Source organism: Carlito syrichta, unplaced genomic scaffold (assembly GCF_000164805.1).
Source record: "Carlito syrichta isolate Samal-C Ts95f unplaced genomic scaffold, Tarsius_syrichta-2.0.1 Scaffold306694, whole genome shotgun sequence".
Lineage (NCBI taxonomy): Eukaryota > Metazoa > Chordata > Mammalia > Primates > Tarsiidae > Carlito > Carlito syrichta.
The window spans coordinates 461,718-475,410 of record NW_007250790.1 but is presented as its reverse complement, the minus strand read 5'-3'; the positions used below and the strand labels follow the sequence as shown (position 1 = coordinate 475,410).

The 13,693-nt window shown below is 34.6% G+C and overlaps 1 protein-coding gene and 1 pseudogene across 2 annotated transcripts in view; both read right to left on the bottom strand.

The window, feature by feature from the left end:
• Nucleotides 1–347: 347 nt before the first annotated feature.
• Nucleotides 348–13,693, bottom strand: part of MSR1 (macrophage scavenger receptor 1) — a 76,694-nt gene continuing 63,348 nt past the window's right edge. Inside the window, exons 9-10 of one of the 2 annotated variants that reach the window (XM_008063263.2) lie at nt 12,511–12,699; nt 348–1,012 (exon numbers count right to left, since the gene is read on the bottom strand). In XM_008063263.2, coding sequence (XP_008061454.1) covers nt 879–1,012; nt 12,511–12,699 — 323 coding nt within the window. In that variant the 3' untranslated portion in view covers nt 348–878. The remainder of the gene's footprint in view (nt 1,013–12,510; nt 12,700–13,693) is intronic. The other variant, XM_008063267.2, reaches the window with a different exon arrangement.
• On the bottom strand, nt 6,337–7,536 carry LOC103265608 (annotated as a pseudogene).

Genomic DNA, 13,693 nt, shown 5'->3' with positions numbered 1-13,693 from the left:
CCCTGATTAGGGCTCCTCCTACATGAGACCAGTGTCCCACATACAGCTGGGAATGGGGGAACTGTCCCAGAGTGTGTCAGGATCACTCACCCCCTCTTGTATACAGGGTAGGGCTGCAGCTTCTATGTGAACCTGGTGCACAGCAGAGGGTGGGGTGCCCTGATTTCAGTGTCTGCTGACCTGGTACTCTATTCCCTGGTTTCTATGTGTTCAAAGAGTCCTCTGCAGGGTCCAAAATTATTCAAAGTGCCTGCATTTATCAGCAACTGGGTTTGTATTCTCTGTTCTGTTCTGCGGGAGAGGCACTAGTCTGCTGCTTCACAGTGGCCGTCTTGGATGTATCTCTTATTTCATTATGATTGCTATTCAATATCAAGTTATTGTACATTCAGAGATATTGATATCTGAATATAATTATTTTTTTAAAGTGTCTAAATTGGAGATTTTGCAAACCAAGCACAAAAGAATCTTCTCAACCCCTTCATTATTTAGTAAGTAATTAAAATTAGCTATTTAGCTTACAAAGAAGACAAGAATAGCAAAAATTGTAATCTCCTGGTGGAAGATAGTATAAGTTGGAACCAATGATTGGTATACATTTCCATTACTATTGGCCTTTGTGATCAAGAATTCTTAAACTTCAATATATTCAATTCAATATATAAATCATTATATTAGAAAATTCCATTTAAAAATGAGTTAAATACAGATCTATAGTAAGTATGTTAGGTGTTAGATATGTTTAGCCAATAATTTAAAGTCATCATTCTTTGGACAATATTCTTAATATCTTAAATATTCATTAAACTGATTTTAGTGGAACAAGGTAAAACAATCATTTTTAAACAATGGTTTTGTAGATGTAAAGGAAACATGCTTTATAAAGTGCAAGTGACTCCAGCATCTTCCGAGTGTGAACATGTTCTTACTCCCCATTGTTTGATTTTACACTCTTTGATAGATGATTCTCTCCCAAAACAATATACTTCATTCAGCCATATTGGACCAGTACCTGCAATAATCAGATATGACTGCATTAGTAAGCATAGCTTAGTGTGTAATCATAGTTTCCTGTTTAGGTTTGCATGGGACAACACCATTAGTAATTCACTCACTAATTAAACAACAACAAAAAAAAGTTTATCATTATCTATATGCAAGTTCCACGTTCTCTAGCAAGAATCTTTTAAATCCCTGCCTCAGAACACTTTATTCTCTGTCTATATGTACAGTACTAAATTGGAGAGTAGTAAAAACTGTAACAAAGGTACATACACAGTTCTGTGAAAGTGATTAAACAATGATTGATACTTTCAAGGATTTAGCAAATTAGTTTTATTATTAATCTAAAGATAAGGAAAGAAATCAGCTTTATTCTGATGATCTAAGTGTATGTCAAAGAGTTCGAAGGCATATTGGAATGAAGACACACTGGAGAAAGGATTCGATAGAAGCATCTTCTTCCTTCTCTCGGCTTCCCGTGTTTTTCAATTTACATGTGCTTGATTTATCAAATATATTATTCATATTCAATGAAACTAGTACTAATCTCATCTTCAAAGGGTCTATAAGCTATCCTGTAAGGCAACTGTGGATTAAGAATATTACTCATTGCAAACACAAGCAAACAGCAAGAAAAGGGCAGAGCTAACACTTAATCTCTTTGCATTCCTACTCAGACACAATATAAGGAAAAACAATGGCTGCTAGCATTAGCTACCTACCAGATATTTAACTAAATAAATATACAAATTTAACCACTACTTTCCACATAAAGACACCATTTTATAAATGAATAAGAAAACAAAAAACAACTTTTTTTAAAAGAAATTCATCCTATGAAAAGATAATTTTAAAATGTTTAGAAATATTTTTCTGATACTCTGTAATGATTTTTAAGTGTATCCCCTATAAAAGTTCTCACTTTTTTTTAAACATTAAAAACATTTGAAAAAGTCATCTTTGGAAATTTCTAAGTGAATTGTTTCATTAGATTTTGCTAAATTCATAAAAGTGTACAACTCTTGTTGAGTTTTAAAAACATTTTGTGCCACCAAGAAACTGATGATTAAGCAGTTAGATTTTAACAAACACTTTTGCAAAACTGGTGGATGATAAATAAATATATTAAAACTGTAAGTATAATTAATAGTGCTTTTCTTAGATTTGGATCAATACAATGTTGAAAAGTTCTCTTTCAGTCTCAGAGCTATTTAAAACATTTAGAAATAGCTTCAACTTAGAAATAAGCCTCTGTGTAGTTATAAAATATATAATGTTAAATGAAGACTTGTTTTTTAGAGAGGCATATATAGTGATACAAAAAGACATATATAATGACATTATTTTCATTGACTTCTCAAATATCCTGTTAGTTCAACAAATAAAATATAACAATATATGGTTTAAAATGTGCATAATTGTATAGTAGTATGTGAATATATAAATAAGTAACAGATATTGGTGAGTTTGTAAGTTATACATGCAGATAACATTGGAGCTAACCTTAAGAAATGGATAGGAATTTTTCATATGTACAAAAAAAGTTATTTCATATTTAGATGCAGCATGAAAATATTTGATGCATTAGAAAAATTAACAGTCTCCTGGCATCTAAAACACAAAATATATTAAAGAGAGGAGAAAGACTCATTAGGAAGGTTGAATGGAAAGTTGGCGGGGGGTCACATTATGTAAATTATTGGATTTTATATTGTGAGTCACCAAAATAAATAACATTATTAAGTTCACATTTTAAAATTGTATATTGGAAGTTAAATTGAAAAAGAAAGAATCTACAAGTCATGGTAGTTTGTAAATGTCTATATAGACATTTTCTTTGAAGACTCATGTTTTTATTTGCTTAGAAGTAGATAGGACATTTTAATTTCCACATAAAACATAAATTGTTAGCCCAGGTATGGTAGTCATGCTCTTAATCCCAGCACTTTGGGAGGCTGAGTCCCAGGAATTCAAGACCAGCATAGGCAACATAGTCAGACCTCGTCTCTACAAAAAATAAAAAAAAGTAGCCAGACATAGTGGTGTGCACCTGTAGTCCCAGATTTGGGGAAGGCTGAGGCTGAAGGATTGCCTAAGCATAGAGAAGGTCAAGGCTGTGATAAGCCACGAGTGTGCCACTGCACCCCAGCTTGAGCAACAGAGAGAGATCCCCAACTCAAATATAATCATAATAAAAATATAAATAAATAGTTGCATCCATTTAATTTTTGAATAATTTATGCCTTCATTAGAAAGATACTACGTGAGACAAAATTATATTTTGGTCTGTATTATCAAGGTAATTATGAAAATCATATTTTTTCACATATTATAATAGTAATTAAATTATTAGAACCCAAATACTTTTTCTGTTACAAAAAGGAAAGGTTTTCCTGAGCTTATTAACTAAAAAGTAGTAATAGTAAGCTAGAGGACTCTTATTGTTTGAGGTGATGTTTTGACTTGAAATTTTAAGGCAGACAAAAGGGAAAGAAAAAGAGTAAAGATCTCAAAACCAGAAACCTTGCCAGGAACAATTTTTGGTTCCCAGATTACTCTTAGTAAGTATAACATGTTCCCTTTAGAGTTTGTGATTGTTTGCTTGTGTGAACATGTTTGTGTGGGTAGGCTTTATTGTGTAGTTTTTCTCTTTAAGTTTACAAAGTCGCTACACACTTTTTGAAAGTTCCAAAGAGCTGCTCAAAAATACAGGCATATAAAAGTTATTGTACAAATAGTAAGACTACTCTCATGTTAACATGGAAGTCAGTCAAAGTAGTGGAGCATTTATATATCATATTTATGACATTTACTGACATTTGTAAGTTGTATCAAAACACAGAAGATAAACTTTTGGTGGAAGCCACAGCTCTGTCATGATTTGGGAAACACAAGAATGGCATGGCTCCATAGCTTCTGGATGCAGAGCGCTGCGATGCCTTTGTTTTATATTTTGTAGATCTAGTCACTAGATTGGTCTCAGCTGTGCAGAATTTCTATAATCCAGGAAAAGAAAATTGAGAGTGAGAATTCTTCCAATGGCTGCAGGCCAAGCAGGACCATCCCAACAGGGACGGCATGGGAAAAAAAATTATTTAATCAACTAATGTGCTGACATGTGAACACACATCCATAGAATCTGCAGTAAAGGAATTCATGATTGTTAAAATATTAAGGCTGTGGTCATGAGAATGAAAATTTAAGCTCATTTGTTTAAGAATTTGCAATGTGGCAGGAAACATTTAAAAGTACTTTTGATTTATTATGTCACTAAATTCTCAAATCACAAAAAAATCAAGTGCCATCACTGTGCCATTTAACTGTTGAGGAAACTGAAGATCAGAGTGAATAAGGAACTTGCCCAAGGTCACACAGCATTCCTGTACTGTGTTTTCCCTGAGCCAGTGCCTTTGATCAATGTCTTACTGCAATCTCTTGAATAATTAGATAGTCATTCAGTAAATCTGCTTTGAGTGCCCATGTGAGGGAATAAAACCAAAATCCATATTCTCTTGATTGACTTCCTATTATTCCAGTCTCTTTCCATTGAGGACATATGGATGTGATAAATACTGTGCCACTTGGTAACTGTCTTTGCTATGTGGAAAAAATTGAGACACAGCGAACAAGTCTTGAGTGCTTAAGACAATATACTAGGTCTTTTCATGTATAATTCTAAATTTACTTATTATAATAAACTTGTAAAATAATGGCAGTTATCTCCATATTGTAGATAAATAAACTGAGACTCAGAAAGGGTGTATGACTTTCTCAAAATTACAGGGAATACAGCAAACAACAGAACATGATGACACTTAAAACTTAGTGATATTCATTGGCTACATAGATGCCCAAATAGAGTTATAGAAATAATTTCCAAAGATTTGTTTTACTTTTATATGAATATATTCAGGACTATTGAGCCTAAGGGAAACATTTATTTAATACATATTTCCCATCTCTTTCCAAACTGTTTTCTGCATTAAAAAATTAATGCAAAGATAGAATAAAATTCATAAAATTGTGTCCTTATGTAAACCCATATGATAAAAAAACAAACTTGTTTTTATTTCTTTAGATAATAATTGTGACTCAAGGATTTTAGTTGCTGCTGCTGTCGTTTTTTTTCCTCTTGACTATTCTTCCTACTCAATGAAAAGTTATGCAAAATTGATGTGTGTATTTTAGATATGTTTTTAGTCTCTAATTCACTCTTGCACACCTATCTACCTATGCATCTATATGTCTATGATTTCTTTTACAACTTAAGGGCAATAGGGAGGACAAAATTGACTGATTTTGTGTTTCTGTGAGAAGCCAACAATAAAAGTTCTCTCCATGGCTTCTGCAGTTTTATGATCTTTGTTTATGATACTTAAGAGTGTACTCCACAGATGATACTATTTCCTCTTAACCTCTTTATTAAAAAGGGGGAGATATTGTTATTTCTTTATGGGATTTGAGTATCTTTGATCTTACCAATACTTTTATGGAAAAAGGGTAATCAGTTTTCATGTATTAGCCAGATAAATTGTAAAGTGATGATATTTGAGATTTGCTGCTGAATAGATAATCACTAATGGTTAAAAGTATCTGAGTATGTGTCACTTGTAAGATTTCCAATGCTTTGTGAATAGCAACTCCTTTGAGAAATACTTTGTGTTTTGGATTAAAGTTGAAAATGCCACAGGAATCAAAATAGAGAAGAATGGGTCAGCATAGTTTGATTCTAGTTTTGTGATTCTGGAGAAACTACTTATTTTTCCTGAGTTTTATCACTTGCAGAATTAAAAAGGTGGGGTTAAAATAGTTCTAGGATTTTATCTACCTTTAACATTCTATGGTTCTAAGATTCTTAAGAGCGAGTTCTTTAGAGATGAAGTTCTTAAGGATAAAGAACTTCAAAGGATGCTCTGTCTGGTGGAAAGAGTATGAAGTGAGAGCTAGGTTAAGAAGTAAATCTTGACACTCCCTAACCCCACTGTAATGACTATGCAAATTTGGGCAAGTTTGGTGACCTATGCTAGCTATATTTATTTTCTCTATGAAAAACTGGGGCTATAATATCTATTTCTCACAGACATTGTGAATACTAAATGAGATCATATAGTAAACACTTGATAAATATTATTCCATACAGAGTATTATTTTTTTAAGTAGCAAAACAGATATGTTACGATCATTCAAGGCCCTATATTACCTTCCATAATATACAACAACCATTTACCTCCTAAAACTGTTTTTATTTTTTTGCTTTGTAATCAGTGTATTAAGGAGACATTCATACATTTCAAGAATTGCTTAAATTCTGATATCCAGATTTAAGCATAAACATTAAGAGGTTTGACACTAAACACGCCCTCTGAGATGATGTTCATCTTCCTTATATGCTTTTCCATTATAATGGCGCCTGCCTGGATCAAAGTCTCTAAGTTCTACTTGATGCATTCCATCAGTCTTTTCCACTTCCTTTCTCTCAGGTAGAAGTTTTCCCAGCAGAGTTTATCAGGAGAGAGAAAGTCACCTCAGGAAACATTAAGGTGACATTCTCAGGAAAAGTCACCTTAAATTCGATGATTAGGTGACCCTTTTCATATGGTCTACGATAAATTGGTATGCCTTCATTTAGCACACACTTGATATCTCCATGCTTGACACTCTGACCTGAATGAGAGGTGATGACTATGGTTCGGTTGTTAAGAGTAGATATTGACTTTTGGAAGCCACACAATGCTTCAACCAGCTGTATGTCCATAAACATGAAAAGGTCTTCTCCTCGTGAATAAAAACAGCATGGTCCTTCTGATCTAACACAATGATAATATCTCCTGGCTCCAGTCCTGGTTCTTGGTCTTCTTCACCATGGAATGTTATCTTCTGGCCATCTTTCATGCCTTTGTCAATATGAACTTCTAGAATCTTCTTCTCCTGAACTATCTTCCTTCCATTGCTGCTTTTATATCTATCTTTAGGATTGATCCTTTCCCCCTGACCCTGGCACTCCATGCAAACAGATTGAATTTGCGGAACCATTCTGAGTCCTATCTGATGAATTCTTATTTGCGTTCCAGTACCTCGGTAGTTGGGACAGTACTCTACTGCTCCTTTCTTACCACCTCTGCCTTCACATTTGTCACAAATCACATTCTTTTGCAGAGCCAGTTTACTTGTTGCACCATTATATAAATCTTCTAAGGTTACTGAGAGCTGATGCACATCTTTACATCTTCTTTCTCTCTGCATCCTTCCTCCTCCTCCAAAAAGCATATCAAAACTGTCCATAGAGGAGCCAAAACCTCCTGCTCCACCCTCTTTAATTGCCTGTTCTCCTCCTTTGTCATGTAATTCTCTCTTCTTTGCATCAGAGAGAATTTCGCAAGCTTGAGAAATCAGTTTAAACTTCTCTCCTTCATTTGGATTTTTATCAGGGTGGCACTTCAAGGCCAGTTTCCTATAAGCCTTTTTCAATTCTTCTTCATGAGTGGCATTGGGTTTGACTCCCAAAACATTATAGTAAGTGGTTTCTTTCACCATTTTCTACAGCCGGTGAGTGGGCTGAGGCCGGTGTGGGGGAGAGGGAAGGAACACGCAGCTGTGGGCAGCTTGGGCAGCCGCTGCTCCTCCCCTTTGCTAAGCATTCTAGAGTTTCCTAAAACTTTTAATGTGCAAAAAGCAGAATGTAAAAATTTTATTTTATTTTAATGTGCAAGGAGCAGCACATAAAAATTTGAATTTTGGCCCACTGATTTATTTATCTTTGAGTTTATTCTTACTCTCATTCATTAAAGGAAAATTCAGAGGTACAGATTTATATTCTTTCTGTTTACCCTTACATTTACCCTTTTCTTTTTTGAAAATTTCACTTAGAAAATTAAATATAGAATGTAAAAGTAGTCATAAAAAAGCAAAAATAATCAACTAAGAATGACTGTAAAATGGCATTTCTGTGTAGAGTGTTCTTTTGTTTCTGTTTTTAGGTTTGGAGTTTCAGCGCTATAAATTTAGGTGCAGATGCTATAGCTACTCTGATCCAGCTCTGACTTCCCTTGTCAGCATCCATACAGGCTCAGATATACCAGGAACAAAGTCCCCCTAGGTCCCATCATTGTCTGACAAAGCTCATTCAAGTTTGCTACGGGAAGACCACTGGGACAAGAGGTTGGAAAGTCTGCATAGGGAGAGAAAAGTGACTCATCCTCCCTTCCTAGCCCTGTGCAGTGACAGGCACCAGATGCCTCTCAGTGCTTCCTTAATTTAACTTGGGCTGTCTACTCAAGAAAAAGAAAGAATGTTCCACTTCATGTAAAAGGTGCATCCAAATGGAAGAAAACTATTTGCAGGAGTGTGCTTTAATCTTTATTCCTATAAATCATTTTACTTGCAGCTGCAAAACTAATTGTTCTCAAAGCTAACAAGGATTATATCTGGTAAGCCAGGTTTGCTATTTTAAAACCAGAAAAGAATAGGGAAACACTGTGTCCAAAAATTTATATTGTTTCTACAATGGAGGAATTATACAAAGGGGATTCATTTGGATTTTTTTCCTTCAATTTTGGTAATGATGTACAATATGATGTTCATCTGATTCTTCTTACTTTGCTGAGAGAATGGTAAATTATTTAAACTCTAGTACATCTCTCTCTTTTGCTCCCCTACCCATCCCCTTGTATTTCTAAGTTTCCTTTTCTGTTTCTGTTCTGCATTCAAAAACGCTTTTTCTTTCTTCCTGAGTGAAACTGTAAATTTAAGGTGGAGAAGTGAAAAAATAAAAAAGGGTTTAAACAGCTTTAAATAAAAAAGCTGTTCACCATGTCTAATCCCCAGTTTACAATGTAAGCCTATCTCTTAAAATATAATGTCCAGTGAAGTGGATCACAAAAGTTAGTTTTCATTTTTTTTTTTTTTAGAACAAATAGCCTTGTTCTATTTCTTTCTTTCTTCAGCTCCTCTTGCTTTATTATTTTAAAATTTTCATAATCATTCTTCAGTTGTTTGGTACTGAACTCTATCTAGGTGGAGAACTGAATCAAGGGGTCAGTACTGAGTAGAGTGGAGAGATGATGAGGGTTCCTACGTAGAATTCTTCTCCAGACACACAGTTGTACAAAGGGAAATAGCATTTCACTTCCTGACCTTTGGAACACCACTGATGTCACTATGCAATATAATACTGATCAGACTAATTCATGAGAATGGCAAATAAACTGGTAATTATACAGTTCATATTGCTGCTAGCAGTGATCTCTTTCATTACTGAGCAATTCTGTGAGTCAGGTTTTGAAGTGGATGCTTTCCATATGCTAGTTTACTTAATATTCAAAACAAATCTGCCAGGTTGGTATTATTCTCATTTTATTGGAAAGGAAATTGAAATCTGAGACACAAGCTCCGGAGCTAAGTTTTCAGCTGAATTTTTTTTTTTTTTAGTTGTAGAACTCCTAATCTTTCCAGTTTTCTTCATTAGGTACTGGAAAATGTGAAAGGCAAAAAGTATTCCTGACACACTTTATTGTTTTATTGTAATAAAACTTTGAGGCAATACATAGAATCACCAACTACCACATACCCACAGCATAGTGAGAAGTAGACACTTATATAACACATACTCAGTTATGTCAAGAAAACTTGAGAGACGTGTCTTCACATAGCCAAGTAAATAATTTCACATGGGACTAAACTCTATCATTTTATTCCTTATTCAAATAGAAAATATTTTCTTGCTAGTATTTCAGGATACTTATTTCCTTCCTTCCTTACTCGTACTTTAGACCAGAAATCCCTAGAGATATAAACAGGAATGAATAAAAGCTTTGAGGAAACTAATATTTTCTTGTGAAAGTAGGCCTTAAAGTTAATACAATCTTAAGACAATAGTCTCTGACTGTGTGTTTCTCACCTATGCCTGGAACTCCAGTGGAAAAATAACTTTGAAGTTCATGGCCCAGCTTCATGCTCAGAGCAGAAATAAAGCTGTGGTATGATGTCTTGTTCACTTTCATGACACAGGCTATATTTTGCCGAATCTTATTAGTTTTCCCTGAATTAAAGCACATATACTACTGCTGTTGTACTGAATTTGGTTTTCTCTTTGAAACAGATGAAAAAAAGTTTACCTCAAGACATAAGAGGTTATTAAACTGTACTACTGGGCTAGTTTCTTAGAGAACAAAGCTAAATGTGGAATTGTCAATTCTCCTGATAATGTAAACTACAAAAGAACTCAACTTGATTAATAGTATCTTAGCATATTTCTACTATTTGGACTGTGCTAGTCCATGTTGATGACAATATCTGAATAATTGGCTAACTTTGCATTTCATTTTATCAACAAAGGCACATCCTGAGACTCCAAAGCATCCACATGCTGTCATTTCTAAAACGGAAGAATTTTTCGGTGTTTGCCAGGTAAGTCACCATGGATGAGAATTGCCTGTCCTTTATTAGATCTGCAGTTGTCCTCTTGATAAATGCTAATAGTCATTTGAAATGTTTTATGCAATTATATATTTTAAATAAATGGCCTTTCATCCTGTGGATCTTAGTTATCTTTAAAAAATGGGCTCTTTCCCCATAAAACATTTGGAAACTCAGACTGGCAGTTCAGGCTTGCTAAATAATTGATTGCATCAGTTAATTCTCTGGTGATCAAAAATTGGGAATTTTGGGACAACCCCTTCAGGTCCCCTCCCACTGTGGGAGCTTCTCTGTCTTCTCAATAAATCCTGCTTTCTCACTAAAAATAAAAATAAAAAAATAATAAAAAATAAAAATAAATTGGGAATTTGGGAGAGATTTTTCCTCTTCTCTAAAAAAATCTAGCATGTTGATCTTGCAAACATTTTACTTTTATTTTGAGAGGTAAATTTTACAAGTGCAAGAATGACTTCAGTTCCACACTTTTCAACCCATGCAAAAAGTTCTGAAGATATGGTAAGGACGGAAAATTTGGAAACTCCAAAGATCTATTTATTGTCTTTGTTTCTTCTAGTCAAACCTTTAAAGCACAAATTAAAAACTGGTGGCCAGGGCCTGAACCTAGATACAGAAACTCTGATCATTACTACTCTCTATTGCCTTATGTCTAGTCTCTTCATGAATTTAAATGATCTTTCTGGATTCTGAAAACCTTAGAGTGAAGACCCTTGCTTAAATCCATCTCTCAAATCTAATAGGGGAATCACTTAGAGAAATGAATAAACGATATAATTTTGTGACCTATTACTAATACTATTCGGGTATTTAACATAATGTCTGGCATATAGTTATTACTTAATAAATTACAGCATAATATCGCTTAATATCTTTTAGGCATTTGAGAAATCCATCTTATCTCTCTAGTCTTCTGATGTGATGATTTGCTATACTCCTCTATTTTATCACGATAGATAAGATTATCTGGAAATACTACTATTTTACCCTATAATTTTGCCCATATATATCTAGAATAATAATTCATATAAAATCAAGAAGGTTAAACCTTATTTTTTAATCAACATCAACTTTAAAGAAACCAATTATCTATGTTTGGACAGTAGGATAAATAAGTAGGAAATAGTGACTAAAATTCTAGTTTGTATATGCATGTGTGTGTGTGTACAACACAGTACATATATATATATATACACATGCACACAATTTCCATATATGTAGCTGCTTTTTCCTAATCTTTGTCATTTAGAATTGAAATATTTATGTATGTTTAATTATACATAAAAATTATTATATGATGCCAATTTAGATTAAAATAAATGAGACTAGAAATTTCATGGGAATACATTCAAGTATTGTGTCCTCTGCAAATTCTCTTTCTAGTCCTTTTAATACATTCATAGAACAGGTCACGTGAGTCATCTAAATGAAAAGACACAGATGTATATTCAGCCAAAGAATTATTCAATGTTTTATCAAATAGAGGGGAAAGAAACCTTTCTCTTTCTTCATTTCCTGTCATGTTCCTTGAAGTAAGATAAGTCAGAAGCAGTAGGTATAGAAAATCTATGCAATTGTGCCTTTTTCTTTCATGGCCTTTCACTGTCCTTTGAGAATGCAGGTTCTCCGGGAAGGGTAATATCATCGTATTCCTGTAGGACTTCATAGGGGGGTAAAAGCAGAGACTGGCCCTCTTCTCTCCAGTTCCATATGACATTGCTTTCATGCCCATCAGACCCAGATGGTAGCCTGAGCTAACCAGGATGTGTCATGCTTTGTCAATAATTCCCTTGTCCCTATTTCTCTTATCTGCCATACTGATCACTCTATTTTCCTTTATGTCAGTATTCCACAACTAACCAATTGAATCTACATGAAATTTAGATTTTGCAGGCTAAGAACCTAGGTCATTTGTTTATAATTTCATTTAAAAAAATTTTTTACTTTCTAGGTAAGGCCATTCAAAAATCCTACACAGAGTTCTTTTCTCCTATCCTATATGCTTCTGTTCCTGCTTGGATCTATGTCATCAGAGAATGCTGACATTCAATTAAAAAAAAAAAAGATTATTTAAAGTACCTTGTCCAAAATGAGCTTGCTTGTGCACAGTCAGAACACTTCGGTATCCCAAACTCCTACAGATGACCTGTCCAACACGTAGTTCCCAGCGATCATCACAAATTGTACCCCACTGGCCATTGTGGAATATCTCCACCCTCCCCTCATGAGGGCCTCTCCCACCAACCAGTCGAACTGTCTTAGGTGGAGCTGTAAACAAAGACAAACGAGTTAATTATTCACATATTGTTTTATGATGCTTTTTTTCTCTTTTGAAAAGCATTTTAGCACATTTCTCCAATGAATTCGACTACTGGAATAAATATTAGACTTTCTAGCACCACCTATTGGTAAAGAGTTTAGCTGCAAGCCCTGCATTTGTAAAATCTGAAGACCAAAATCCAATCTCTCTACTTTAACATTTATATAAGTTATATATATGAGAACACTTCAGAGATTATGTTCTAATGGCTTTAAAATTTAACAGCTAGAAGTTTATTAATGCCATATAGATTTTTCATACTATTTAGAAAAATTTATAACAAAGTGGTTTATTATCTTTCTTGACACACTAAAACACGAACTCAAACACATTCAGCTGCTTTCAGCGGGTTTAAGAGGTCAAGGAGCAGACATTCTGAAATATTACAAACATGAAAATAGATGACCAAAATTCATATCTGTTACTGAAACAAAATAACTGTAGTGATAACATTCTTTTTGAAACAGCAAGTATACTTCTTAATATGGGGCCTCTAGATTTTGCCCCAAAGTCTTTTTTTGTGCGTGTGTGTGTTTTTTTTGTTTTGTTTTGTTTTTGAGTTGGAGTCTCACTCTGTCGCCCAGACTGGAGTGCAGTGGTGGCTCCCGGCTACCGCAGCCTCGACCTGCTGGACTCCGGCGATCCTTCCGCCTCAGCCTTCCTAGTAGCCGGAATTACAGGTGCGCGCTACCACGCCCGGCTGATTTTTTTTTTTTTTAATTTATTGTAGAGATGAGGTCTCGCTGCCCAGGCGGGTCTCGAACCCGCGGGCTCAGGCAATCCGCTCACCTCAGCCTCCCAAAGGCGCGGGATTACAGGCTGAGCCACCGAGCCCAGCTGAGTGTGTGTTTTTTTTAAAAGAGATTTAAAAATCAGACAATTTATATATATGTGTGTGTGTGTGTGTGTGTGTGTGTGTGTGTGTGTGTGTGTGTGCGAGTG